General features: G+C 50.6%; 1 protein-coding gene across 2 annotated transcripts in view; it reads right to left on the bottom strand.

Annotated features, from left to right (window-relative positions):
- ANGPT4 (angiopoietin 4) overlaps nt 1-23,794 on the bottom strand; it is a 46,340-nt gene extending 22,546 nt beyond the window's left edge. For both annotated transcript variants that reach the window (XM_054467657.1, XM_054467658.1), the window contains exon 1: nt 23,366-23,794. In XM_054467657.1, coding sequence (XP_054323632.1) covers nt 23,366-23,674 — 309 coding nt within the window. In that variant the 5' untranslated portion in view covers nt 23,675-23,794. The remainder of the gene's footprint in view (nt 1-23,365) is intronic.
- Between the last annotated feature and the right edge of the window lie 2,065 nt (nt 23,795-25,859).

Below are 25,859 nucleotides of genomic sequence, written 5' to 3'. Positions count from 1 at the left end.
CTGGGCAACATGGTGAAACTCCATCTCTACTAAAAATACAAAAATTAGCCAGCCGTGGTGGCATAAGCCTGTGGTCTTAGCTACGCAGGTGATTGAGGCAGGAGGATCACTGGAGCCCGGGAGGCAGAGGTTGCAGTGAGCTGAGATGCACCACTGCACTCCAACCTGGGTAACAGAGTGAGACCATGTCTCAAAAAAAAAAAAAAGTATAGAGAATAAATATAGCCCATAGTGTTCATCGTCCTGTATACCTCCAGTCATGTCTCTCCATCCTGGGAAGTCCCTTTGCCTTTCGGGGTCTCACTGTTACCCAGGCTGGAGTGCAGTGATGTGATCATGGCTCACTGCAGCCTGAAACTACTGGCTTCAAACAATCCTCCCACCTCCCAAATAGCTGGGACTACAGGAGAGCACCACCACGCCCAGTTCCCCCCTTCGCTCTTTAATTCACCTTGTCATAGATAGCCCTCCTTGACACTGCACTCAAGGGACACTCCATCTTGCTTGACATCTCAGGAGCAATCACCTGGATGGCCACTCCCTGTTGCTGGATGACTTCCCCCCAATCCTGGTTTCCTCCTAGCCCCTAACCACCCACTCTCTGACTCCTCCTTTACAGACTCCTACATGGCAGGGCCCCCATGGCCCAGTCCTGGGTCCTTGTCTCTATGTACATTCACTCCCTAGGTCAGGGGTCCTTAATGAAGAACCACAGGCTCCATGAACTTGAGTGAGAAAAAAAATCACATTTTTTGTCCACTAATCTGCAATTAAAATTTGGCATTTCCTTCAATTATGAGCCTAGCTCACAAACCACAGCCATACTAGCAGGTCCTGAGAGTCATTACCAATAGAAATCCCAAATATTTTCATATCACAACACACTCTTACAGTATCTTAAAACATTGTTTTTACTCACCAGGACTTTGGAATAATAGACATCACACCCACCACTGGATAATGCTATGCCTGATCACAGATTTTAGTTTTCATATTTTGCTTATGATTTCCATATTACTGAGTGTTCCTATGCTTTGATTTTACGCATTTCTGAGAAAGGATTATTAAGCTTCACCAGGACCAGAAGCCAAGGTGTCTGAGGATCCAAATGTGTCAGGGCCCTGTCCCAGGTGCTGAGATCGGTCTTTGGACTTCCACATCCCCCTGTGCTGATGGGGCCGTCATCATCTCCCACCCAGACTTCTCCCCTGCATGTCCCCAACTCGCCATCTCTGCCTGGTTTCCAATGAGCATCTCAAGCCCAGTGTGAAACTCTTAATTCCTCAGCTCCCATCGCCTCTGTCCCTGTAACTCCCACCCCATTCTTCCAAGTCTTTCCCATCTCAGGAAATGGCTCCACCCAGTTCTGAAGCCCCAAACCCAGACCTCAATCTTAATTTCTCTCTTTCTTAGCAGCCACACTCAACCCACTAGTAAGTACTGCCCACTGTGATCCCAATGTGGATTTCAAATCTGTTTACTCGCCTTATTCTGGGCCAGGCTGCCCTCCTCTCCATGGGTCTGCCTTTTGTGCCTTCCTGTCTTTAACCCCTCTGTCAGCTCCCAGGAGATTCTTTTTTTTTTTTTTTTTTTGCAGTTGCAAGATTTAATAGCATGAAATAGAGTGAAAACAGAGCTCCCATACAAAGGGAGGGGACCCAAAGGGGGTTGCCGTTGCTGGCTCGAATGCCTGGGTTTATATCCCGATCCTTGTCCCTCCCGCTGTGCTCTCAGACAATAGATGATTGGCTATTTATTTACCTCCTGTTTTTGCCTAATTAGCATTTTAGTGAGCTCTCTGATTGGTTGGGTGTGAGCTAAGTTGCAAGCCCCGTGTTTAAAAGTGGATGCGGTCACCTTCCCAGCTAGGCTTAGGGATTCTTAGTCGGCCTAGGAAATCCAGCTAGTCCTGTCTTTCAGTCCCCGCTCTCAACAGGAAAACCCAAGAGCTGTTGGGGAGGTCGGTGGACGACCGCATTAATTGCTTCCTGCTGAATTGGGGCGTAGTAGAGGTGGTGCAGTTGAGATTTCCTCGGGAGAGGTGCCTTCGATGTCATTAACATCGGAGCATGGGCTAGCAGGCTGGTCCAGGGGTCCGCGGTAAATCTTAGTCATGGACTGCATGTGAGCTCCCTGGAGATTCTAATGTGTGGCTGGCTGGGCCCACCAGCATGGATGAGGACAAATACAGCTATATCGAGTTTGGTCTCAGACTTTTTCATGCATCATTGACCTCCTAGAACCTAAATTAAAAAGCAGACATCCAGGTACTGAGCACCTGCTCCAAGTAGTCAAACAGCAAATTCATGCCTGAGGTGAGACTTTCCCAGGCATCTTCCCCAAGCTTCTCATTTGCCTGAACATGGACAAACTGAGGCCCAGAAGTCTTGCCCAAGGTCACCATCTGGCAGGCTAGGCTCTAAGACTCCTTGTCTGAGGGTTGCAGAGCTGAGCTGGTGATTCAGGGCAGCTCAGGGTCCTCTCAAGTGACTGGAGCTCCCCAAGCACCTCACTGGTCCCCCACTTGTCCTGCGGTTGCAAGTGGCTGGGCAGGGCAAAGGTTACCCACAGCTGGAGCCCATCACCCAATTTGCCACACCCGCCCACCAGCATGGGCCCTGGGATGGATAATCTGGGCCAGATGGGCTCACTTAGGCTGGGCTGGGCTCTGGAGACTAACTTTGGCCTGGGTGGGGGGAGCTAGGTCTGGGCCATGGCTGAGGCACCAGCTGGAAGGGCAGGGGATGGATCCCAGTGGAGGAACTGACCCAACGTGGGATCTACTTCTCTTGTTTTTTTGGATCCACTTCTCTCTATGTGCTGCACTGACTCCAGGATTAGACCTGCCCCTTCTCCATCACTCTCAGGCTGCCAAATTCTCAGGCCTATGATGGGGTACAAAGGCCTGACCTCTTATCACCCTTCCAGCTGGCAAAGAGACTGAGTTTTGGTCCCTGGTCTACTGCCCCATCCCCTTGGCCCTGGGTTTGAGTTCTGGCTCTGCCACAATTTCATTGTGGGCCCTTGGAGAGTACTGTGTTTCTCTGAGCCCCACTTTACAGATCTGGGTCATGGGTCAGCATACCCTGCTCCTTGCTGGGGAGAGGGCATTTGCAAAGGGTCTTGAAGAAAAAGAAAGAAATTTTCACAGGCAGGGGCTGGGGGAGGAGGGGTGATCCAGACAAATAACAGGTGCAGATCCATGGATGAGCAGCCTCTGTGGCCAAGGAGATCTGCTCAAGCCTGTTTCTCTCCTGCATTATTTATATAAAATGGACATCGATTGGCGAATGGAGAAACTGCAGTCCATCCATGCAATGGACTCCACTGAGCAATAAAAAGGAAAGAACCATTGATGTGTGCAAACACACAGATGAACCTCGGATGGGTCATGAGTGAAAAATATGCAGCTCCAATGGTTCCACACTGTAGAAGTCTATTTGTATGACTCTCTAAAAATGTCAGAATCTGTGATTGCCAGGGCCTGGGTTAGGGCGGGTGGGGATTGATTGTTAAAGGACACGGGGGAGCTTTTTGGGATATTGGCAATGTTCTATGTCATGATTTTGCTGGTGGTTACATAACTGTATATGTCTGTCAAAACTCATGGAACTATATGTGAAAAGGGTAGATTTTGCTGTAAGTGGTCGTACCTCAATAAAAAACAACGCCCCCAACACAAGGTTCTATAAAATGCCGCAGATATACATATGTAACATTAAATAGATTTCCTCCAGTGAACCCCCTCACCCTCTCTGAGTTTCATTCATGTGTTCATTCAGGAATTATTTCTTGAGCACCTACTATGTGCTCATCCTGTATTAGGTATTAGATAATCAGAAATGAGCAAAATTTGTAAAGTTTCTGATTCCAGGGCACTTCTACTAAATATATCAGTTGCATTGAAATCTCGATGAATGCTATGAAGAAAATAAGACAGGGTAATATGTGGGGTTGGAGGCAAGTTTCACCAGGATGATGGAGAAAGCCCCACCAGAGAGGGTCATCTGGGCTGAGAGGCTGAGAAGAAGCAAGGTCTGGGAGAGTCAGGAGGGAGGGAATTCCAGGCAGAGGAAAAGGCAAGTGCAAAGGCCTTGAAGTGGGAGCGTGTCTGGTAACTTAAGATCAAAATGAAGATGAGTAACAATGATATGACCTGCATCTGTCTCTCTTCCATGGAAAATGGTGCATGAGGTTCCTGTTTGGGAAATGCATCTTGTCAACTGCAGATAAAAATCAGTGCAGAGAGTAGTGCTTTGTATGGATGGACCTGTGTGTGAATCACAGCTCTTAGCTTACTGGCTGTGTGACCTTAGGCTGGGGCCTCTACTGGGGTCTGAGCCTTTTCTCTAAAATGAAAATAATCATAGCTCCTTCCCCTGGGTTGTAGGGAGCATTCCTGAGATAATTCTGGTTGTAGTTACATAATGAACGCATGATAAATTCTGGTATGTCTGGGCCATAGCTTACTATGTGTCAGGACTCTGAGCCCAAGCCTGCACGTATACATACAGATGGCCTGATGCAACTGAAGAACCACAAAAGAAGTGAAACTGGCTGGTTCCTGCCTTAACTGATGACATTACCCTGTGACATTCCTTCTCCTGGACAATAAGTCTCCATAGCTCCCCACCAAGCACCTTGTGACCCCTGCCCCTGCCCGCCAGAGAACAACCCCCTTTAACTGTAATTTTCCACTACCTACCCATATCCTATAAAACTGCCCACCCCATCTCCCTTTTTCGGACTCAGTCCACCTGCACCCAGGTGATTAAAAAGCTTTATTGCTCACACAAAGCCTGTTTGGTTCACATGGATGTGCATGATATTTGGTGCTGAAGACCCGGGACAGGAAGACTCCTTCAGGAGACCGGTCCCCTGTCCTTGCCCTCACTCCATGAGGAGATCCACCTATGACCTTGGATCCTCAGATCAACCAGCCCAAGGAACATCTCACCAATTTCAAATTGAGTAAATGGTCTTTTCACTCTCTTCTTCAGCCTCTCTCACTACCCTTCAATCTCCCTGTCCTTCCAATTCTGGTTCTTTTTTCTCTCTAGCAGAGAAAAAGGAGACACATTTTATCCATGGACCCAAAACTGCAGCACCGGTCATGGACTCAGGAAGACAGTCTTCCCTTGGTGTTTAATCACTGCGGGGACGCCTGCCCTGATCATTCACCCCCATTCCACTGGTGTCTGATCACCGAGGGGAAACCTTCTTTGGTCATTCACCCACATTCCCTTGGTGGCAAGTCAATTGCGGGGAAGCCTGCTTTGGCTGCTCACCCACATTACAGCCCAGGGCTGCTCACCACCCGCTTCTCTGTGTCTCTAGCTTTCTCTTTAAACTTACCTCTTCACTATGGGCAACCTTCCACCCTGCATTCCCCTTTCTTCTCCCTTAGCCTCTGACCTCAAGAACTTAAAACCTCTTCAACTCACACCTGAACTAAAACCTAAATGCCTTATTTTCTTCTGCAATGCTGCTAGGCCCCAGTACAAACTCGACAATGTTTCTAAATGGCCAGAAAACAGCACTTTCGATTTCTCCATCTTACAAGACCTGGAAGATTTTTGTCAAAAAACGGGCAAACGGTCTGAGGTGCCTGATGTCCAGGCATTTTTTCAGACATTGGTCCCTCCCTAGTCTCTGCTCCCAAAGTGACTTGTCCCAAATCTTTCTTTTTTCTCTCCTGTCTGTTCCTTCCGTCTCCACCCCAAGCTCTGAGTCCTTTAAATCCTCCTTTTCTATGGACTCAACTGACCTCTCCCCTCCTCCCCGAGGCTGCTCCTCGCCAGGCTGAGCCAGGTCCCAATTCTTCCTCAGCATCCGCTGCCCCACCCTATAATCCTTCTATCACCTCCCCTCCTCACACCCGGACTGGCTTACAGTTTCACTCTGCAACTAGCCCTCCTCATCTGCCCAACAATTTCCTCTTAAAAAGGTGGCTTGAGCTGAAGGCACGGTCAAGGTTAATGCTCCTTTTTCTTTATCCGACCTCTCCCAAATCAGTTAGCATTTAGGCTCTTTTTCATCAAATATAAAAACCCAGCCCAGTTCATGGCCCACTTAGCAGCTACCGTTATATGCTTCACAGCCCTAGACCCAGAGGGGCCAGAAGGCCATTTTATCCTTAATATGTACTTTATTACCCAATCCACTTCCAACATTAGAAAAAGCTCCAAAAATTAGATTCCGGCCCTCAAACCCCACAACAGGACTTAATGAACCTCGCCTTCAAGGTGTACAATAATAGAGAAGAGGCAGCCAAGTGGCAACATACTTCTGAGTTGCAATTACTTGCCTCGGCTGTAAGAGAAACCCCAGCCACATCTGCAGCACACAAGAACTTCAAAACGTCTAAGCCGCAGCGGCCAGGTGTTCCTCCAGGACCTCCTCCCGCAGGATCTTGCTTCAAGTGCTGGAAATCTGGCCACTGGGCCAAGGAATGTCCACAGCCTGGGGATCCTCCTAAGCCGTGTCCCATCTGCGTGGGACCCCACTGGAAAGCGAACTGTCCAACTCGCCCAACAGCCACACCCAGAGCCCCTGGAACTCTGGCCCAAGGCTCTCTGACTGACTCCTTCCCAGACTTTCTCGGCTTAACGGCTGAAGACTGACACTGCCTGATTGCCTCAGAAGCCTCCTGGACCATCACAGATGCTTTAGGTAACTCTTACAGTGGAGGGTAAGTCTGTCCCCTTCTTAATCAATACAAAGGCTACTCACTCCACATTACCTTCTTTTCAAGGGCCTGTTTCCCTTGCCTCCATAACTGTTGCGGGTATTGACGGCCAGGCTGCTAGACTCCTTAAAACTCCCCAGCTTTGGTGCCGACTGGGACAACATTTTTTTTTTTTTTTTTTTTTTTGAGATGGAGTCTCGCTCTGTTGCCCAGGCTGGAGTGCAGTGGCGCGATCTTGGCTCACTGCGAGCTCCGCCTCCCAGGTTCACGCCATTCTCCTGCCTCAGCCTCCTGAGTAGCTGGGACTACAGGTGCCTGCCACCATGCCCGGCTAATTTTTTGGTATTTTTTTAGTAGAGACGGGGTTTCACCATGTTAGCCAGGATAGTCTTGATCTCCTTACCTCGTGATCCACCCGCCTTGGCCTCCCAAAGTGCTGGGATTACAGGCATGAACCACCGCCCCCGGCCTGGGACAACATTCTTTTATGCACTCTTTTTAAATTATCCCCACCTGCCCAGTTCCCTTATTAGGCCGAGACATTTTAACCTGGACAAGTCTTACAGGCTGGTCCAAGATCTTCGCCTTATCAACCAAATTGTCTTGCCTATCCACCCCGTGGTGCCAAACCCATATACTCTCCTATCCTCAATATGTCCCTCCACAACCCGTTATTCTGTTCTGGATCTCAAAGATGCTTTCTTTACTATTCCTTTGTATCCTTCATCCCAGCCTCTCTTCGGTTTCACTTGGACTGACCCTGACACCCATCAGCCTCAGCAACTTACCTGGGATGTACTGCCACAAGGCTTCAGGGACAGCCCCTATTACTTCAGTCAAGCCCTTTCTCATGATTTACTTTCTTTCCATCACTCCCACCTATTCTCCCACTGAAACTTCCACCTATCAATCTCTTCCCACACAAGGCAAATGGTTCTTGGACCAAGGAAAATTCCTCCTTCCAGCCTCACAGGCCCATTCCATTCTATCATCCTTTCATAACCTCTTCTATGTGGGTTACAAGCCACTAGCCCACCTCTTAAAACCTCTCGTTTCCTTTAAGACATTTATCTTGTATTTCACTCCATCCTTGGCTACCTTCCCCTTGCTCTTCAGACTCTCCTTTCAGGCCCTCTTCTTGTTTGCTTATGCCCAGCCCTGTAAATAACAGTGAATGGTTGCTTGTAGATACTCGACGTTTTTTCATACACCATGGAAATTGAACCTCCTCTTCTAGGCAGTTACCCCATCAGTCTCCATTACAACCTCTGACGGCTGCCACCCTAGCTGGATCCCTAGGAGTCTGGGTACAAGAAACCTTTTAGTATTCCTTCTTATCTTTTTACTTTGCATTTCCAGTTTTGCCTCACACAAGGTCTCTTCTTCCTCTGTGGATCCTCTACCTACATGTGTCTACCTGCTAATTGGACAGGCACATGCACACTAGTTTTCCTTACTCCCAAAATTCATTTTGCAAATGGGACTGAAGAGCTCCCTGTTCCCCTCATGACACCGACAGTTCACTACTATTTTGTTTTGTTTTTCTTATTATTAATATAAAAAGACAGGAATAGGCCTCGACTTACTCACTGCTGAAAAAGGAGGACTCTGCATATTTCCAAGTGAAGAATGTTGTTTTTACCTAAATCAATCTGGCCTGGTATATGACAACATAAAAAAATTCAAGGACAGAGCCCAAAAACTTGCCAATCAAGTAAATAATTACACTGAACCCCCTTGGACACTCTCTAATTGGATGTCCTAGGTCCTCTCAATTCTTGGTCCTTTAATACCTGTTTTTCTCCTTCTCTTATTCAGACCTTGTGTCTTCCATTTAGTTTCTCAATTCATACAAAACTGCATCCAGGCCATCACCAATCATCCTATATGACAAATGCTCCTTCCAACAACCCCACGATATCACCCTTTACCCCAAAATCTTTCTTCAGTTTACTGTCTCCCACTCTAGGTTCCAACACTGCTCCTAATCCCGCTCGAAGCAGCCCTGAGAAACATCACCCATTATCTCTCCATACCACCTTCAAAAATTTTCGCCACCCCAACACTTCACCTCTATTTTGTTCTGTTCCAACACTTCACCATTATTTTGTTTTGTTTTTCTTATTAATTTAAGAAGACAGGAATGTCAGGCCTCTGAGCCCAAGCCTGCACGAATACATCCAGATGGCCTGATGCAACTGAAGAACAACAAAAGAAGTGAAAATGGCTGGTTCCTGCCTTAACTGATGACATTACCTTGTGATATTTCTTCTCCTGGACAATGAGTCTCAGAAGCTCCCCCACTGAACACCTTGTAACCCCCGCCCCTGCCCGCAAGAGAGCAACCCCCTTTAACTGTAGTTTTCCACTACCTACCCAAATCCTATAAAACTGCCCCACCCCATCTCCCTTTGCTGACTCCTTTTTTGGACTCAGTCCACCTGCACTCAGGTGATTAAAAAGCTTTATTGCTCACACAAAGCCTGTTTGTGGTCTCTTCACACGGATGCATGTGACACTATGTAGCTGTTAAAAACAAAGAGGTTGATGGCTGTGCACGGTGGCTCACACCTGTAATCCCAGGACTTTGGGAGGCCAAGGTGGGTGGATCGCTTAAGCTCAGAATTTGGAGACCAGCCTGGGTAACATGGTGAAACCTGTGTCTACTAAAAACAGAACAAAATTAGCTGAAGGTGGTGGTGCGTGCCTGTAGTCTCAGCTACTTGGGGGGCTGAGGCAGGAGGATGGCTTTAGCCTAGGAGGTGGTTGCAGTGAGCTCTGATCATGCCACTGCTCTCCAGCCTGGGCGACAGAGCAAAACCCTATCTTAAAACAAACAAACAAACAAGCAAGAATGAGGTTGAGCTACATCAGATGCTGATCTGAAAAGATGTTCCTGTCATGCTTGTGAGTAAAAAAAAACCAAGAGGCAGAACACTATATACAATGTGGATCCATTTGTGTGTAAAAATGATCCAAATGATGTATTTTTATATAAAAACCGAAAAGACCAAACTATTGACAGTAGCGATTTGCTTCAGGGGAGGGGGTTTCAATAGGGTGATGATGATGGCATTTTCTTTTTACATTATCTGTATTGAAATTGTTTGGATTTTAAAAGTAGAATGAGAGTGTATACAGGTATATTAACAGAATATTTAACAACTAGTATATAAACACTAGGAGTCCCTAACTGATGTCCTGGACCCCCAGGGATCTGTGAATAGAATTCAAGGAACCTGTAAACTTGCACTAAAAAAAGGACATTCTTTTCCCACTAGCCTCTAACTGAAATGAACTTTTCCTGTGGTGGTGAGTATATGCCACAGGCTATTACAGTGGTGTTAGCAGGGCCTGCGGCTTTGTCACTAGTAGAAACCACAGATACTCTAATGTCTCATTGCAGTGATTGTGGACATCTATGACACATTGTGTATACTCACCTCAGCCTCAAAATGATGGAAGGTACTTGACCCACCACTCAGTCTTGTTATTTTGTGCATTAATACAGAAATAATATAGGACTATATCAGAAACCTGTTTTCTGTTATGTTGACATTTGCATCTCAAGGCAATTTGTTTCCTTTATAAATCTATGCATTTAATTGTACATTTCAAAAAAAATTTTTTTTTTTCTGAGAGAGGGTCACTGGATGCCAAAGGACCCCAAGGTACAGGAAAGGTTAAGACCCCTGAAGGCCCATCCCACACAAGGTTCCTCACTGGTGTCCCCAGTAGGCTACCAACTCTGACAGTGCAAGGACTTTGCCTGCCTTCTGGGGCCTGGAAGACTGTCTGGATATTTGTAGGCTCTGCTGTTGACCCCAATTATAGATGGGCAAATGGAGGTTCAGGCTCAGAGTCACTTCCTTGAGGTCACCCATCAAGTTGCAGATGCTAGATTCATCCCCAGGTCTACTGATTTGGAAGGCTGGGTCAGGTCTGGTGGGTGTAAGAGGGTCAGGGCGGGGGCTGGGTGGGTAAAAGTGGTGCTTCCCTCACCCAGGGTACGACCCAGGCTTTAGCCCTGCAGCCAGTGAGCCCAGAGGATGGGTGAACCCTGCTGCTGGCTTCTGCCTGTTGACCCAGTTCCTGGGTCTCTGCCCAGACTTGTTCCAGAACCAGACCCAAAGCACCAGGGTTTCTGTGAATCGGGGTGTGCATTAAGTAAACTATACCCTTCTAGTTGTTCAGACCCAGCCTCTCAGAGCTACCCTGCTTTCCTTTGTCTCTCTCACATCCTGCATCCAATCTGTTGTCTCTACCCTCAGGCGCATGCAGAATCTGACCACTTCTGCTCAGCCTTGCCACTTCCACCCCAGTCCCAGCCCCCATTATCTCTAGCGGGGATCACAGCTTCTTTGATACTCTCGGCATCTGTCCTTGCTCCCTGGGCCCCCAGGCTATGCTCCACACATAGCCAGTGAGGTCCTGGTCAACCTGTCAGATTATGACCCCCTCTGCTCTAAACCCTGCCGTGGGTCCCGTGTGGCTTAGAGAGGACCAGGACTCCTTGCAGATTCCTTTAGTGGGGAACAAAATTCTTTGCTTTGGAAACAGGTAAAACAGTCCCCAATGAACAGAGTCCAAACCAGGCTGTACTGGGACGGTGTGGGAATTGGGATGAAGTCTGTTCTAGGTCCTAGGCTGAACCAAAGCCCCATGGCTGGGGTGGCGCAGGGTGTGGAGATTTGAGCCTGGCCTGACAGTAAAAGGAAAAGGGCTTTAGCAGGGATGCCCCAGGGGTAGGAGCCCAGTCAGGGAGACATCTGGGGAGCAAAGATTTAGTGAGGGGGAGACCTAAATGGTGCCCTCAGGGACCACTCAGCTCCCATCCCCTCCATTTCACAGATGGGGAAACTGAGGTCCCAATCAGGAAAGTAAAGTGCCAGAGGCTAATGGAGACACAGGAGCTAATGGCCAGGTCTGGTCCAGATGTATGAAAATCTGGGGGATCAGATCTTTCATAGCTTTGTGTGTGTGTTTCAACTTAAATGTAAATCTTTGTAATTTTATTTTTTGAATGGGTGATATAAACACATTGTTCAAAATTCCAAGGAACAAAAAGGAGTGAGGTGAAAAACAAATTTTTCTGTCCCTGCCTCAACCCACAGTTCCCTCCCTACAGGCCACTGAGGGAGGTTCCTCAGTTTCCTTCCAGAGAAACGCTATGCATACATCTGCAGTAACTGTGTTTCCATCCCACCACCTGCCCTTCAGGCTACAAAAACCTCAGCTTGCCGTTCCACACCTGGCTTCCTTTTGCTTAACATTATTCATAGCATGTTCCACATTCATCCAGGTAGACTTGCCTCAGCATTGTAATTCCATCTTTAGGTAACTCTTACAGTGTTACTGCTTGCAATTCCATCTATGGGCCTCCATTGTTTGCTCATCTAGTCCCCTCTAGCTGGGCCTGTAGGATGTTTCCAGGTTTTAACCATCACAAACAGGGCTGCTACAAATATCCTTGTACACCTGTCACTTAACATTTCCACAAGTCTATGTGGGGAATAAATCCTTCGAAGCAGAATTGCTGAGTGAAATCACACTTTTTTTGGTCCTTTGCTTTTTGAGACAGAGTCTTGCTCTATCACCCAGGCTGGAGTGCAATGGTGTGATCATGGCTCACTGCAGCCTCGAATTCCCAGGCTCAAGCGATCCTCCCACCTCAGCCTCCCAAGTAACTGGGACTATAGGCATGTGCCAACAGGCCCAGCTAATTTTTCAGTATTTTTTGTAGAGCCCAGGGTCTTGCTTCGTTGCCTCAGGCTGGTCTCGAACTCCTGAGCTCAAGCGATCCTCCCACCACACCTCGGCTTCCCGAAACATTTGTGATTTTTACTATCATTAACAAACTGCCCTTGGCAGAGGTTGTGCCTAGTGGTTTCTGCCCCTTTGGAGGAGAGGCCCTAGGGTCTGCAGAGGTGGCCACAGGAGCCACAGAGTTGCTTATTGCACCCCCTCCCAACACACATCCACACCCCCCAGTCTCAGTAGCACCAAAGCATCTCCCACCAGCTTCCTTCTGACTTCTAGGTCTCCCTGAAAATGTCACCTCCTCTGAGAAGCATTCCCTGAGCACCCCCACTCTACTCCACCTGTTTATCACAGTGTCCACTCTGGCTTCTACACGGTACTTCATGCCATCTGAAATCACTTTAGTCATTTGTCATTTGTCCAATTCCCCCACCAGAAGAGCCCCAGGAGTGCAGAGGTTTGTCTGCCCTGTTCATCAGCACATCCTCCATGCCTAGAATAGGGCTAGGCACATGAGAGGTCCTCAATAAATATTTGTGGAAAGAACAGATGGGTCAGTTTTGTGTAAGGGGCACCAGATTTCCATTGAATAGTTGTTTGGCAGCTAGAAGCAAGTTTGGAGCCTCGAGCCCAGGCCCAGCCACTGCTGGAGCCTGTGAGAGGCAAAGGCAGTGGAGACCACAGAGGCCAGAAAACAGAGAGCTAACTGGTGCCAGGGCAGAAAGAAAGGGGAAGAAACACCAGCACAGAGACGGGAGGGGCAGGCAGGAGGGTTCCCAGGGGGAGTGGAGGGAGGCCCATGGCAAGGGAGGGAGTCAGCTTGGGGTATCTGTAGGAGGAATGTTCTAGAAATGAACAAGACATAGTCTTGGTGCTCATTTACTTCCTCCAACCAACTCATTCAGATGTGCCGAGACCTGGGCATGGTGCTGGGGAGAGAGCAGCTACCAGAACAGGCCAGGCTCTGCACTGCTGCCAGGGTCTCCCAAGGAAGATATCTAAAGGGCTACTGTGTCCCAGCCATGACCCCAAGGCCCTACAAATACAGCTCATTTAGTCCTTGGTTCTCCCATTGTCACCATTTTACAGACGAGGAAAGGAAGGCACTGAGAAGATGAGCATCTTGCCTAAGTGGCAAAGACTGGATTTAAATATAGGCCTTTGGTCTCCAAAGACCACACCCTTAGCCATTCAGTGGGCTGCTTGTGGCAGCTAGCCTTCAGGATGACCCCAGGGATCCTGGTGCTCATGCCGTTGTGTAGTCCCCTCTCTCAACAAGTCGGGACTGGCTGGCATGACTAATTAGATATTGTAGAAATGTTAGTGTGACTTCCTTGGCTAAACCATTGCATTGTGTCTTCTGTCTTGCCCTCTCTTGGACCACATGCTCTAGGGGAAGTAGGCCACTATGGTCTGCCCTTAAGCAGCCCTTGGGAGGAACCATCTGGAGGGAAAATGAGGCCTTCTACCCACAGCCAGCGCCAGCTCACCAGCCACAGGAGGCTGAGCCCCAGCCCAGGTCAAGCCTTCAGATGAGTACAGCCCTAGCTGATATCTGAGTGCAACCACATGAAAAAACCCCAAGTCGGAACTACCTTGTTAAGTTGCTTCAGAATTCCTCACCCTCAGAAACTGTGAAAGATAATAAATGTTTACTGTTATTTTAAGCTGCTAAATGTTTTAGGGTAATTTGTTATGCTATAATAGATAACTAATATACTGCTTTTCCAGAGCTTATAGAGGTTTAACCCTCTTGCTTCTCTTCTCTGCCATCCCCAGGCCTCAGTTTCCTCATTATGACAATGGGCTGACTTGTGATTTATGAGGGTTGGCCCCTCCTCCTCTGCCTTGCTTCTGTCCCCCAGACCTGCACCAGGCCCTCACCCTGTGGCTCAATGCAGACTGAGATGGTTTGTCTTGTCCTGTCTGAGCAGCTGGGCCCAAGTCTTCCTCATTGTTTTCCTCTCTGCAAGACATTCTATTGCTTTTCTTCCGGGTCAGGCTCTGGGCAAGCAGAGCCAGTGGGCTGAGAGCCAGGGGTAGAGAGAGCTGGGGACCAACGGGCTCTCATGGAGGGATGAGCTTCTCAACCCTAGCTCAACCCTCAATTCTTTGACACAGGCCCAGCGTCTCCAAACATCCAGTGTGGTCTGGGCCTGGAGCACTGCACTGAGAGTCAGCAATAATAGTTTTGCCATTTCCTTTCTCTGCCAGTGACGAGCTTCTCTGAACCTCAGTGGCTTCATTGTTTCCTCCTTGAGGAGGGCCTGGAAGGAATAGGGAAATGGCCACTGGGATCTGTGCTCTGCGGGTCTGGGCTGGGATTCTTGTCTGCCTTGTTCATGAGGCCTAGCACAGTGCCTGGCACACAGTAGCGCTTCCCATATTTGTGGAATATTTGGGACTTCCCTGGCTCCTGAGCCTCACCTCTCATGGGGTGGCAGGTCCAGGGTTCATCCCAGGTGACAGGCCACAAGGAGAAGATGAGGAGCGTGGGGGAAGGGGCTGCAGAGGGAGGGGAGCAGGGCCTGCCTCTGCCATCTGGACTTGGGAGGGGCTGCCAGGGTCCCTGCCTCCTCAGGCTCAGGTATGCCTTTGGTGGTCGTCTATATTTCAACCTTGATCTTGGAAGGTGTTTGCGATCGCTCACCTCCCTGACACTTGAATGTCACAGAATGGGGTGGTGTGTCCATTTTACTTGGCAACATGCTTATTGAACAGTTATGATGTGCTCAGCACTATTCTAACCATTAGGTATATTAAGTCCTTGCAGCCACCCTCCAAGGTAGGACCTGTTATCAACCCATTTTACAGATGAGGCACAGAGAGGTTAAACAACTTGTCCAAGGACAGGTAGCTCTTCACAGGTGTAACCAGGCAGTGCTTCTGCAAGGCCACTTGGCTAGAGTGATCATGTGACAGCGCCCCTGCCCACCCCCACAATCTCAGCTCAACCTTGGGAAAATAGGGCAAAGTATGTTGTAGACGGAGGGAGGCTTTGCTGGGGTATCTCCCCACGTGGCACCAGGCCTTTCTGCCTGTACAACTCCAGTGTGTACCTCTTCTCTTATTGGATCCCCAGCAGCCTGGAGGAAAAGGGTGATTGTTCCCCACACAAATGAGTAAACTAAGGCCCAGAAAGGCCAAGCATTACTCACAGCTGGTAAAGGAAGATTTTTAACTTAATGGCTGAGCTCTTTCTATGCGCCTAACTTGCCTTCTTGGTGGCTGAGGCTGATCCTGCAGATGGGGTGACAGGGATAAGATTAGGGTCAGACAAAGATGGTAGAAGCAGGCCCAGAGGTCCACAGTCTATCACAGAATGATCCTCAGTGAGGACAGGACAGAAAAGTGGCCACATCAGTTCCCAGTCTCCATGGTCCTCCATGGAGAACAGGGTCAGGACCAGGGACATCTGGTCTGGCTCCTGGCGAGCACTCCAGTCTCATCTTGGCCATGCTCTCCTCGCTCTCTGCACTGTAGACACACTGAATGCCTTTTGCTTTTGGCCCATTCTACCCCCAGGGCCTTTGCACTTGCTGTCCCCTGTGCCTGGAATGCTTTTGCTTCCTTCCCCTGCCTCGCCACTGCCAACTCAGCCTTTAGATCTTAGCTCTGTCCTTCTTCCTAGTGCCTCCCTCCCTCAAGCTCAGGCACCCATTATCCACCCCTAGCATCTCTCGGTCCCTCCTTCACGGCACATATCACAGTTGATCGTTGCACATGGGAAATCACTAGGTTAGTTACACCCACTGCTCCAGGGGCAAGGGGGAAGGATGGTCTTCCTTGCTCACTACTAAATCCTTGTCACTTGCATAGTGCCTGGCGCATTGTAAGCCCTTAATAAACAGTGGTGGAAGGGACAATTAAATGAATGCAGGAATGAATACTCTTACCTGGCAAATTAAGTTCAGAGCTGTGTATACACATTTGTGTTTGTTTGTGTGTGGTGGGGGGCAGGAGTCTGGGGGTGCACATCTACACATAGTCCCAGAATTGAAAGGATGCATGAATTTTTCATGACATTTATGGCATGCTATGTATCTTGTTGCCTCTGGAGAGGAGAAACAGGGGTCTCAGCTGGGTTCTGGGCCAACTCCTGCCACTGACCCTTGGGTGAATGTGATTGAGTCACTCCCTTGCCCAGGCTTAGCGTTCCCATCTGTAAATGGCGGGCACAGAGAGGTGGTCTGCGTAGTGGTTAAGAGTGTGGGGTCTGGAGACAGTCTGCCTGGGTATGAACTCACCTCCCTCACTTCTTATCTGTGTAAACTCCCTGGGCCTCTGTTACCCCACAGTAAATGGGGATCATAACAGTCCCCACCTTTTAGGATGCCACGAGGTTTATGAGTCAATGTTTATAAGACACATATAAAGTGCCTGGCCCAGAGAAAGTCCCATATGTAAATTCACCACAGCAAAGCACTTATCCCAGAAGACAGAGGAAACAATAGCAGCATCTCCTGGTTCTCTGCGTGCTGGAGCAGTGCCAGGCACATCCCCTGACCAGCCATTTGAGCCTCACAGCAAACCCAGAAACCCAGGCAATGTGTGTATCATCACTTCCATTTTATAGATTGAAAAACTGAAGCTCAGGTCTTTCTCATATTTACACAGCTAATAATCTCACAGATGTAAAGTTGAGGGAACAAAAGCAAACTAGAGTAAGATATGGATGGTATGACAGGATTCCTTCCTTGCACTGTGAATCCTGGAATCCTAATGTTTACTGAGCACTTACTCTCTGCCAGGCCCTGTACTGAGCCCCACATGTGCATTGCCTCATTTAATCTCCTCAATAACCTGCAAAGTAGCTTCTGTTAGTGTCCTCACTTCACAGATAAGGAAACCGAGGCACAGAGTGGAAAAGCAATGGTCTGAGAAGGCAGAGCCAGTAAGCAGTGGAGCTGGGATTCAAACTGAGTCAACTGGGACTCAGGGCCTACATTCAGCTTCTGTGGGATTTACCCCCAGGCCCTGGGCCAAGAATGGGGCGTAATTGTGGGGACACCCAGACTGAGCTTCTGGAGCCCTTCAGCTTTTCAGAGTGGCCACAGCTGCCTGAGGCCCTGCCTGAATCATCCCTGGCAGAAAAGCCCTAGGGAAGCTCTCCTTGGGCAAAGGGCTCCTGGGGGAAGAAAAATCTAGCAGCTATGGATCTCCCCTTTGGGGACCAGGGTCCTCTATTTTCCACATCCCAACTACTGCCCAGGGACCTGCCCACCATGGACATGGTTTATTTATTGGACAGGAAACTGGCTTAAGTGCTGAGATAATAGGTTCCGGCATCAGATGGCTGAATCTGACTTTGCCCTTCTTGGCTGTAAGATCTTGGGCAAGTCACCTAATCTCTTGGTGCCTCAGTTTCCTCATCTGTTAGTGGACAAGCAATCTTACTTCACTGGGTCATGGTGAGAATTAAATGCAGTAACATAAAGCACCCAGGACAGTGTGTGGCATACAGTAAATGCTCACTAAATGAGTACTTACTCATTACGTCATAACTGCTTTTTCATCCTCCACCCATTCTGGGAGGCATGAGTATTTTGAGTTCCACTTTAGAGAGGAGCCAATTGATATATGTGGCTTCCCTGGGTTCCCATAGCTTTGAGTGGTACCCCTGGGACTTGACTTCCTGACCCCAACTTGGTCCTCCCCAGACCCCACAGCCAACTCTCAGGTTCATTCCTGACATTTCAGAGCTGGCTCTGAGGTTATGCAAACAAACTGCGGCCAGAGTCTGACTGGAGGTGCAGGCTTAGGGGGCAGACCTGGGGCCTGTTTTCTAACATTTCCTGCCCAAGGAGAAGGGGAAGAAGGTCTGTGTACATCCCAGCCTGGCTGAGCTCTAAGGCCGGGGAGGAGAGAACTAGAAACATGTGGCCCTGCCCTCTGTGGCCCTGTCCTCTGTGGGATGGCTGGCCAAGCCAGTTGAACAAATAAACCCGTCCCTCTGGGGGAAGTCGTCAGGGGGGCTGCTGCTGCTGGTGCCTGCCCTGCACCCCCACCTCATCCCAGGCATGAGCCAGCTGGTCATCCCCAGGCCGAGGGTATCTGTGCCAGCTGTTTCTAGGCCCCCTTCTTGGAAAAATAATCCCATTCCTCTAAGAAGCAGATGCTGTTTCCCCCACCCCATCCCCCAGTCCCAAACTGCTTAGAAAGGAGCCAGCGGTGAGGTTAGGAAATCAAACCCCAAGATATTTTGTTCGGCACCGAGACTCATTTCTTGTTTGGATAACTGAAGGCTGAAAATGCCAAGAATTTGTGGGCAGCCTGGGAAGGCTGGGGCAACTGGAACCCTGACTCCCAAACCAGGTCAGTTTGGGAGGGTCTCAGACTGGGCAAGGACCCCACCCTGGACTCCTCCTTGGTGCTCTCTTGACCCACACCCAGCTAGGCAGGGCCTCACAACTGCCAGGCCGAGGGGCCCAGTTATTCTGAGGTTTGCTGTCAGAGACCTGGAACAAACAGCAGAGGCTGGGGCAGCGTCAGGTTGGGAGGCCCCTGCCCAGCCCCTGACCCCTCTCTGCTTGGCTTTGGGTGCAGAAGAGGAAGAGAAAGAGGCCTCGGCTGAGCAGCCAGCTGCAGGGTGGGCACTGGTCATTTGGCAGATGTGCCCTGGGTCTTCAGTGTGGACACCCGGGGAGGTAGAGGTGGGAGGGATGGCCTCGGGGTGAGAAAAGGAGGAGCTGAGAAAGAGACAGGAAAAGATGCGGGGAGACACTTTGATAGCCAACCAGGAGAGAGAATCAGAGACAGAGACACCCACAGAGTTAGCAACAGTGAGTCAGGGCCACCGCGAGCGCCCCAAGAGAGATCCACAGAGGCAGAGAGACTCAGAAATAGAGAGACAGGCTGACCACAGTGGCTCGTGTCTGCCGTCCCGGCTACTTGGAAGACTGAGGCGGGAGGATCGCTTGAGCTCAGGAGTTCAAGGCTGCAGTGAGCTGTGATTGCACCATTGCACCCCAGTGTGGTTGAGAGAGCCAGACCTTGTCTTTAAGAGAGAGAGAGAGAGGGAGAAAGAGACAGAGACAGACAGAGATAGACAGGGAGATAGGCAGAGAGAGGGCTGCCACGGACCCCAGGTCAGCAGCTGCTGGCTGCTCCCTAAAGGTGAGAAAGTAGTTCTCACTCGCAGTTTCCTGGTGGAGTCAGCCCTGCCCCTGAGAGCTCAGAGACTGGGGAAGATGTGCTGCCCTCAGGGGGTGGGGGTGGGCCAGGGAGGCTGGGGCTTGTGTCTGGCCCTGGTTTTCCTCATTCTCCTCATCTGTACAATGGATCATTCTGTGGGGACATGAAGAGAAGGCAGAGGATGGCACTTCTTGGATGGGACACCTGGGGCAACTGGGGGAATGGCAGTCACACACGGGAGCCCTTATTGAGCACCTGCTGTGTGCAGAGGCTTTCCCTACTCTGCTTCTATTGACCCCACATCAAGGGTCAGGAGTAGGTGCTGTCACTCTCCTCCCAGCCTCCAGATGAGGCACTGAGAGGGAAGGGCCAGCACTGGGTCCTAGAGCGAGGGCGTGGTGGACAGAGGAGGTCATGTGACTAGCCACTGAGCTGCCGAGCCCAGCTAGAGATGCCTGCACTGCAGCTGGCTCTGTCCCCCAACCTCCTCAATATTCCTGCCTGCAGCTTCTCATCCATATGAGGGGGGTGGAGCAGAGCCCAGAGCTGATGTGCAGCCCCAGGAGCTGGCTCCAGATGGGAGTCACTGGGGCAGGGGCTTTCCAGGAGGGAGGAAGAGGAGAGTGAGGGAGGCAGAATGAGGGGGAGAGCATGGAGAAGAAAGGGAAGGGGAGTGCAGGGGAGGAGAGTATGAAAGAGGAGAGAGAGAGAAAGGGTGAGGCCGGGGCTCTCCCCATGCCTGATGAGCACTGGCAGTAGGACACAGCAAGCCGTATGCTAGGAAAAGAGAGTGGGTATCTGGGGACTTGGAAACTCTGCAGTAGAAGGGAGCACCAAGAGCACCCCATCCTCTCTAGATCTTGCTTCCCTTTTGCCTCCTTGACACCTTCCAGAGTCAGGAAAAAGAACCTGCAGTTTGGAGTGAGAATCCAGATTGGCTTTCACTGCTACATGACTCTGGTAAGTCACTTTCCGTCTCTGGCCTGTTTCCTCACCTGTACACTGGGAGAACAGGAGGGGAGTTGGGGGCACAGGCTGAGCAGATGATGGCTTCTGGGATTCACGACAGGAAGGATCTCCCCTGTGTCTGTCTAGATGAACAGAATCTTGCTGAGAGCTTGTTCATCCCTAATGGCAATGGCGATGATGGTGATGATGATGCTGATGGTGCCATTAGATAAGAGTATTTTAAAACTCTTTTGTAAAACTTTTCTGAGATGTTAGAGAAAAAGCAAAAAAAAGGCTTTGAGTTTCAGAAGATCTGAGATACGCCTGGACCAAGAGAAGAACCAGAGGAAGGTCACAGCCACAGCCACAGAACGTAGCAAGCACTCCCCACTGGGGACCAGGAATGTCAGAGGGGGCAGAGAGAAATTATTGTTTACATGAACCAAGGGAGACTGAAACCTGCTCATCTGTAGCCATTTGGTAAGGAAGTACCTGCAGCCAGGTCAGCTGAACTCCCATATCAGTGATCTTAGGCCCTACGGCACTCTACGGTGACCTGACTGACCCCAGCTCAGAATTTTCAGGCTAGGTGAATGGATGCCCGGAGAGGACATTCCACTCCAGGCTGAGGCATTGGACCAGGTGACCTTCTGATCCTGCAAGCCATCAGTTCAAGCCATCAGCTCTCAGCCAATGTTTCCCAAGCATCCGACACCTAGGGGATTCAAAGATGGATGAGAGTGAGAGGTGAGACTTGGGGTAGGAGGCCCAGTGGGAGGTGATGACAGCATCCTGGGAAAGATGACGAGGCCTAAGCCAGAAAGATGGACCATGAGAGAAGCCTAGGCCCCAGGACGGGCTAGGCCAGCTGCCTGGGGGATAGGTGGGAGCCACAGGAAGCCCCCAGGGCACAGACAGCCTGTGGCTGGGTGGTGGTGTCACCCTAAACAGAGAGAGACAGGCAGGAGGAGGGTGTTTGGAGAAGAGCAGGGAGTCGTCTCAGGCAGCTTTGGAGTTGAGACACCCATGGACCCTCAGGGAGATGTTGGGAGAGATCCAGGTCATGGGTTTTGGGCTCAGGATCCCATCAATGCCAATTTTGTGTCATCATGGAGCAGGATGGAGACCTGGGACCTGAGAGATTTGAAGAACATTTATGCATTCATGCATTCACTCATGCTACAGACATTTATTGAGTACCTACTATGTGTTAGGCACTATTCTAGGCCCTGGGAACCCAGGAGTGAGCAAAAGAGACATGGCGCCTGCCCTCTGGGAGCTCACAGACCAAAAGAAATGTTCTTAAGAACATTAGGTAGGGATAAGAGCTAAGGAAAAAAAAAAAAACAACAAAGCCAGCAGAAGGGATAAAGGGTGGAAGAAGAAGGGTGGCTATTTTATACAGGGAGAGCAGGGAGGGCCTCTGAGGAGATGACACTGGAGAGGATAGGAGGTTGGGGTAAGCCAAGTAGGAGTCTGGGAGAGGGAACTCGAGGGAGTAAGGGTTCTTGCTTTTATTCAGATGCATGGTAGCCCTGGGAGGAGGGAGAGGATGTAACTTAGGTTTTGATGGGGATTCTTTGGTCTGCTGCGTGGAGAATAGGGGGTGGGGGCCCAGTGTTAGCAGGGAGCCAGGGAGGCAGCCAGGACAGCTATCCTGCCTAGAGCCAGAGGTAGTTGTCAAGCTTGTCTGCTGTTTAATACCTTCTAAAACTCCAGGAATTAGTTTGCATCCTTCATTCCCCAGTCACCGCCCAGACTGTCTCCTGGGTCCCTCTCCTTTTCCTTGGTAGCTCTCACTTAGGGACTCTGAAGAGTCCCATCTCAGACCCCCCAGGATGTCTCCTGTGCCCTCATGCCCCGCCAGGGCCAAGCCTGCTTTGCACACCTCTGTAGTCAATGCTTCGCCGAGGGTACACAGTAGGTGCTCACACTGCTGAAAGACGAAAGCATGACAGGGCATTCTACAGCAGCCCTGGTCTTGGGCCAAAACCACAGTGGCGTCCTCAGCTCCTTGCTTCCTCCCACTCCGCATCCAATTCACCAGCAGAGCTGATGGGCTCTACCTCCAGAACTCACCAGAATCTTACTGGCCACACCCCCTCCCAGCCCCGTTCTGCTCCAGGCCTCCGGTACCTTGCACCTGATGGCTGCAGCGGCCACCTGCATGGCCTGCCCTGCTGTCACCTCTCAGACCTCCCCGCACCCTTGCTCCCTCTCCTCGGCTCCAGCCACACAGGCCTTCGCCCCACGGTTCTCCAGGCACACACCGCTGCGGATGCATTCCCTCCTCACGGTCAAAATACATGCTGCTCCCTTTGCAGAACGTTCCCTCAAATACCTGCCTGGCCCACTCTATCACTTCCCTTGTTCTCTGGGTTCAAGTGTCACCTCCTCTGAGATGTACTCTCTAATGATCTGACCTCAAGCAGCCACCCAGGGCCACCACTTGCCCTCTTCCTTCAAGTGTCAGATGCTTCACCATCTGACATAGTAGATTATCTCTTATTGCCTCTTTCCCCCACTAGTCCAGAGGGAGACATACTATACCGTTGTATCCCCAGCACCCAGGATGGCTTGGTCCGTTCAGCCCTTGGTCAGGGCTGAATGGATTTCTGTTGGATGAATGAAGGGATGGCAGTTAAAGAGCCAGGTTGCCAGCTGATATTACCCAATCTTGCTGTGTGGCCTCAGACCCATCCCTGCTCCTCTTTGTGCAGCTCAGAGCCAGCCCTCTATGCTCAGGGAAGGCCTCTGGGATGGACACTCCACCTGCCGATTGTGACAGACCCCAAAGCCACCCTCTGCCCCCTGCAAACCTCCCATGCCCTGTACCTTCATCAGCCACTGTGTGTTGTTCTGCAGTGCCTGCTCCAGCTGTTTCACCCGTTGGGTGGGCAACTTCCCCAGGCGCAGTGGGTTGGCCAGTGATTCTCTCTGGAGGGTATTGGAGTCACTGGAGACCTCAGGCCCTGGAGGGCAGGGCTCAGACTTAGGCAGCAAGAAGGTGTAGCTACAGTGGCCGTGCTGGACTACAAAGGTCTCGCAGCCCCTATCCGCCTCCTGCCTTGTCTGTTGAGCCGCAGACATGGTGGCAACCACAAGGAGGAGGCTGCCCTGCAGCATGGCTAGCTGGGAGAGCATCTGAAGATGTGGCAGTGGCGAGGGGTGTCTGCTCAGAGCCCCAGGGGCTGTGCCTGGGATGTCCTGCTGCAGCCAACGGTGGCCAGGCTTGCCTGCAGCTGCAGCTACAAACCTCTGTCTGGCCGAGCTCTGTCCAGGCAGCTATTTATACTTGCTCTGAATACCACGGCTGCTCTGCTCGCTTCCTCTCACCGCCTCCCTCCACCCCCACCCGACACCCTCTCACCTCTATTCTTCACTCCTTCCCTTCCTCCTTCCTCAGTCTTGGCCGCACGTTGCCCTTACCCTAAGTGTGCACCAACCTTGCTTTGCCTGCCTCACCTCTAAGCCCTCTGATTATCCAGTGAGGCCTGGCTTCCCTGCTGGAGGGGAGGGAAGAAAACAGCACACAGACACGCATACACACTCATGCACACACTCACGAGCACACAGACACGCACACACACTCACACACACACACTCATGAGCACACACTCACACGCACGCCGACACGCACACACATTCATGTACACACAAACGCCAAGCTCCAATGCTGCCCGCTTTGGAAAACCGTATGCAACTTAACTCTCCTTTCCTGTCTCTGTCTCAGTCTCCCTCTTTCCCTCCACCCCCATCCCCTGCCCCCCAAGGCTAAGATCTCAAGTTTCAGCCCCACTGCCATCCCCTTCTCTCCCCGCTGCACCTTCCTCCCTCTGGTTCCCTGTTAGTCCTTGGAGTAGAAGTGACCCCCAGAGAGAGCAGAGGGAGGGGAGGAGGCAGAGGGGTGAGGCGGGGGAGGGCCCAGCGAATCCACTTTGCTTCTAGAGACACAGAAAATCCTTCCAAGGTGGGACAAGTGAGCAACCCAGCTGCGAGTTGCTTCCTGTCCTCTCTTCTCCCTGAGGGCCAGGGGAAAGTGGTATGCCCCAGGATGGCCCTGGCTTGGGTGCTTGTAACAGTAATGAGAAGTTGTCATGTCCTGGGGCAGATTGTCCTGGGGCTGCTGGAATGGGGAGGTGGAGAGGAGGCAGTGGGGAGAGGAGGTTGGAGTGCCAGGAGGCTAACCCTAAATCTCGCTCCCCGACAGCTGGCCACGAGACCAACGGTGGGCAGCTTTGCCTCTCTGGGCCTCCACACCCTGGTCTGTAAACTGGGTAAACCTTATCTCTTGCAGGAGGAATGCGTGTGAGTCCTCAGCATGGGGATGGAGAAGTTTTCAGCTTCTGGGTTCAAATCCTGGCTCTACCGTCTACCAGCTGTATGACTTTGAGTAAGTCACTTAACCTCTCTGTGCCTTCATTTCCTCCTGAATGAGGAAAATAATACCACCTACTTCACAGGGCATGAAAATTAGGTGAGTTAGAGCAAGGCTGGCACAGAGTGAGCACTAAATAAATATTTTCCGTTGTCAATGTTATAGTTCCCATTGCACCTCCCCTCCCACAACCCACTGGAGCATAAACCCCTCTAGGGCAGGGATTTGTCCGTGGGGGACATGGTCTCCAGGCAGGAGGTGCCCAGGAGTTGGTGGGGCCTCTACTGCATGGGCTGCCTTTGTGTTCTGCCAGCTGTTTGGGCTTTTCCTCTCTCCCTGCTTCTTTCCTCAGAGTAGGGGCCAGTCTGGCTGTTTAGTATTTTCCTTTTTATTCTCCCAAATCCCGATAGAGTTTTGAATTGGGGCAGGCTGCTTCTGGGCAGCTGTGAACTGGGGTCCCATCTGGGGACTGAGAACATTATACCAGGTGTGGGGCTCTGGCAGGCAAAGGAAAAGCAGCTGGTTATCAGCCTCCAGCCTCCCCTGAGCCTTCCCCCATGCTCCGAGCTCTGCGTGCCCTGCTTGGCCCCAGTTGCCTCAGCTGTAAATGGGGTCGTAGCACCCTGACCATGTGAGAGGAGGCATGGTAATGTGGACTGATAGCTTATCACAGCGCTGGGTGCAGAGGAGGCCGGTGTGAATGGTGGTCGTCATTATGATTGTCTTGACTGAGCTGCTTGATAATCCCAATGAGGCAGTTACACCGGGCCCCAAACTTAGATGGGCCCCATGCTTGGTTTACACTCTGCCAGCACTGTCTTGAAATTCTTCATACATTTGGAACAAAGTACTCAGCACTTGCATTCTTCATTGAGTTCCACAAATTAGGTAGCAGGCCCTGCCTGGGAGACATAAGGCTTCCCTCATCCCTCATTCTGCTCCTGACCTTAC

This window comes from Pongo pygmaeus, chromosome 21 (assembly GCF_028885625.2).
Source record: "Pongo pygmaeus isolate AG05252 chromosome 21, NHGRI_mPonPyg2-v2.0_pri, whole genome shotgun sequence".
NCBI classification, from domain to species: domain Eukaryota; kingdom Metazoa; phylum Chordata; class Mammalia; order Primates; family Hominidae; genus Pongo; species Pongo pygmaeus.
Note: the sequence above shows the minus strand (reverse complement) of the source record. Positions and strands in the feature narration are given on the sequence as shown.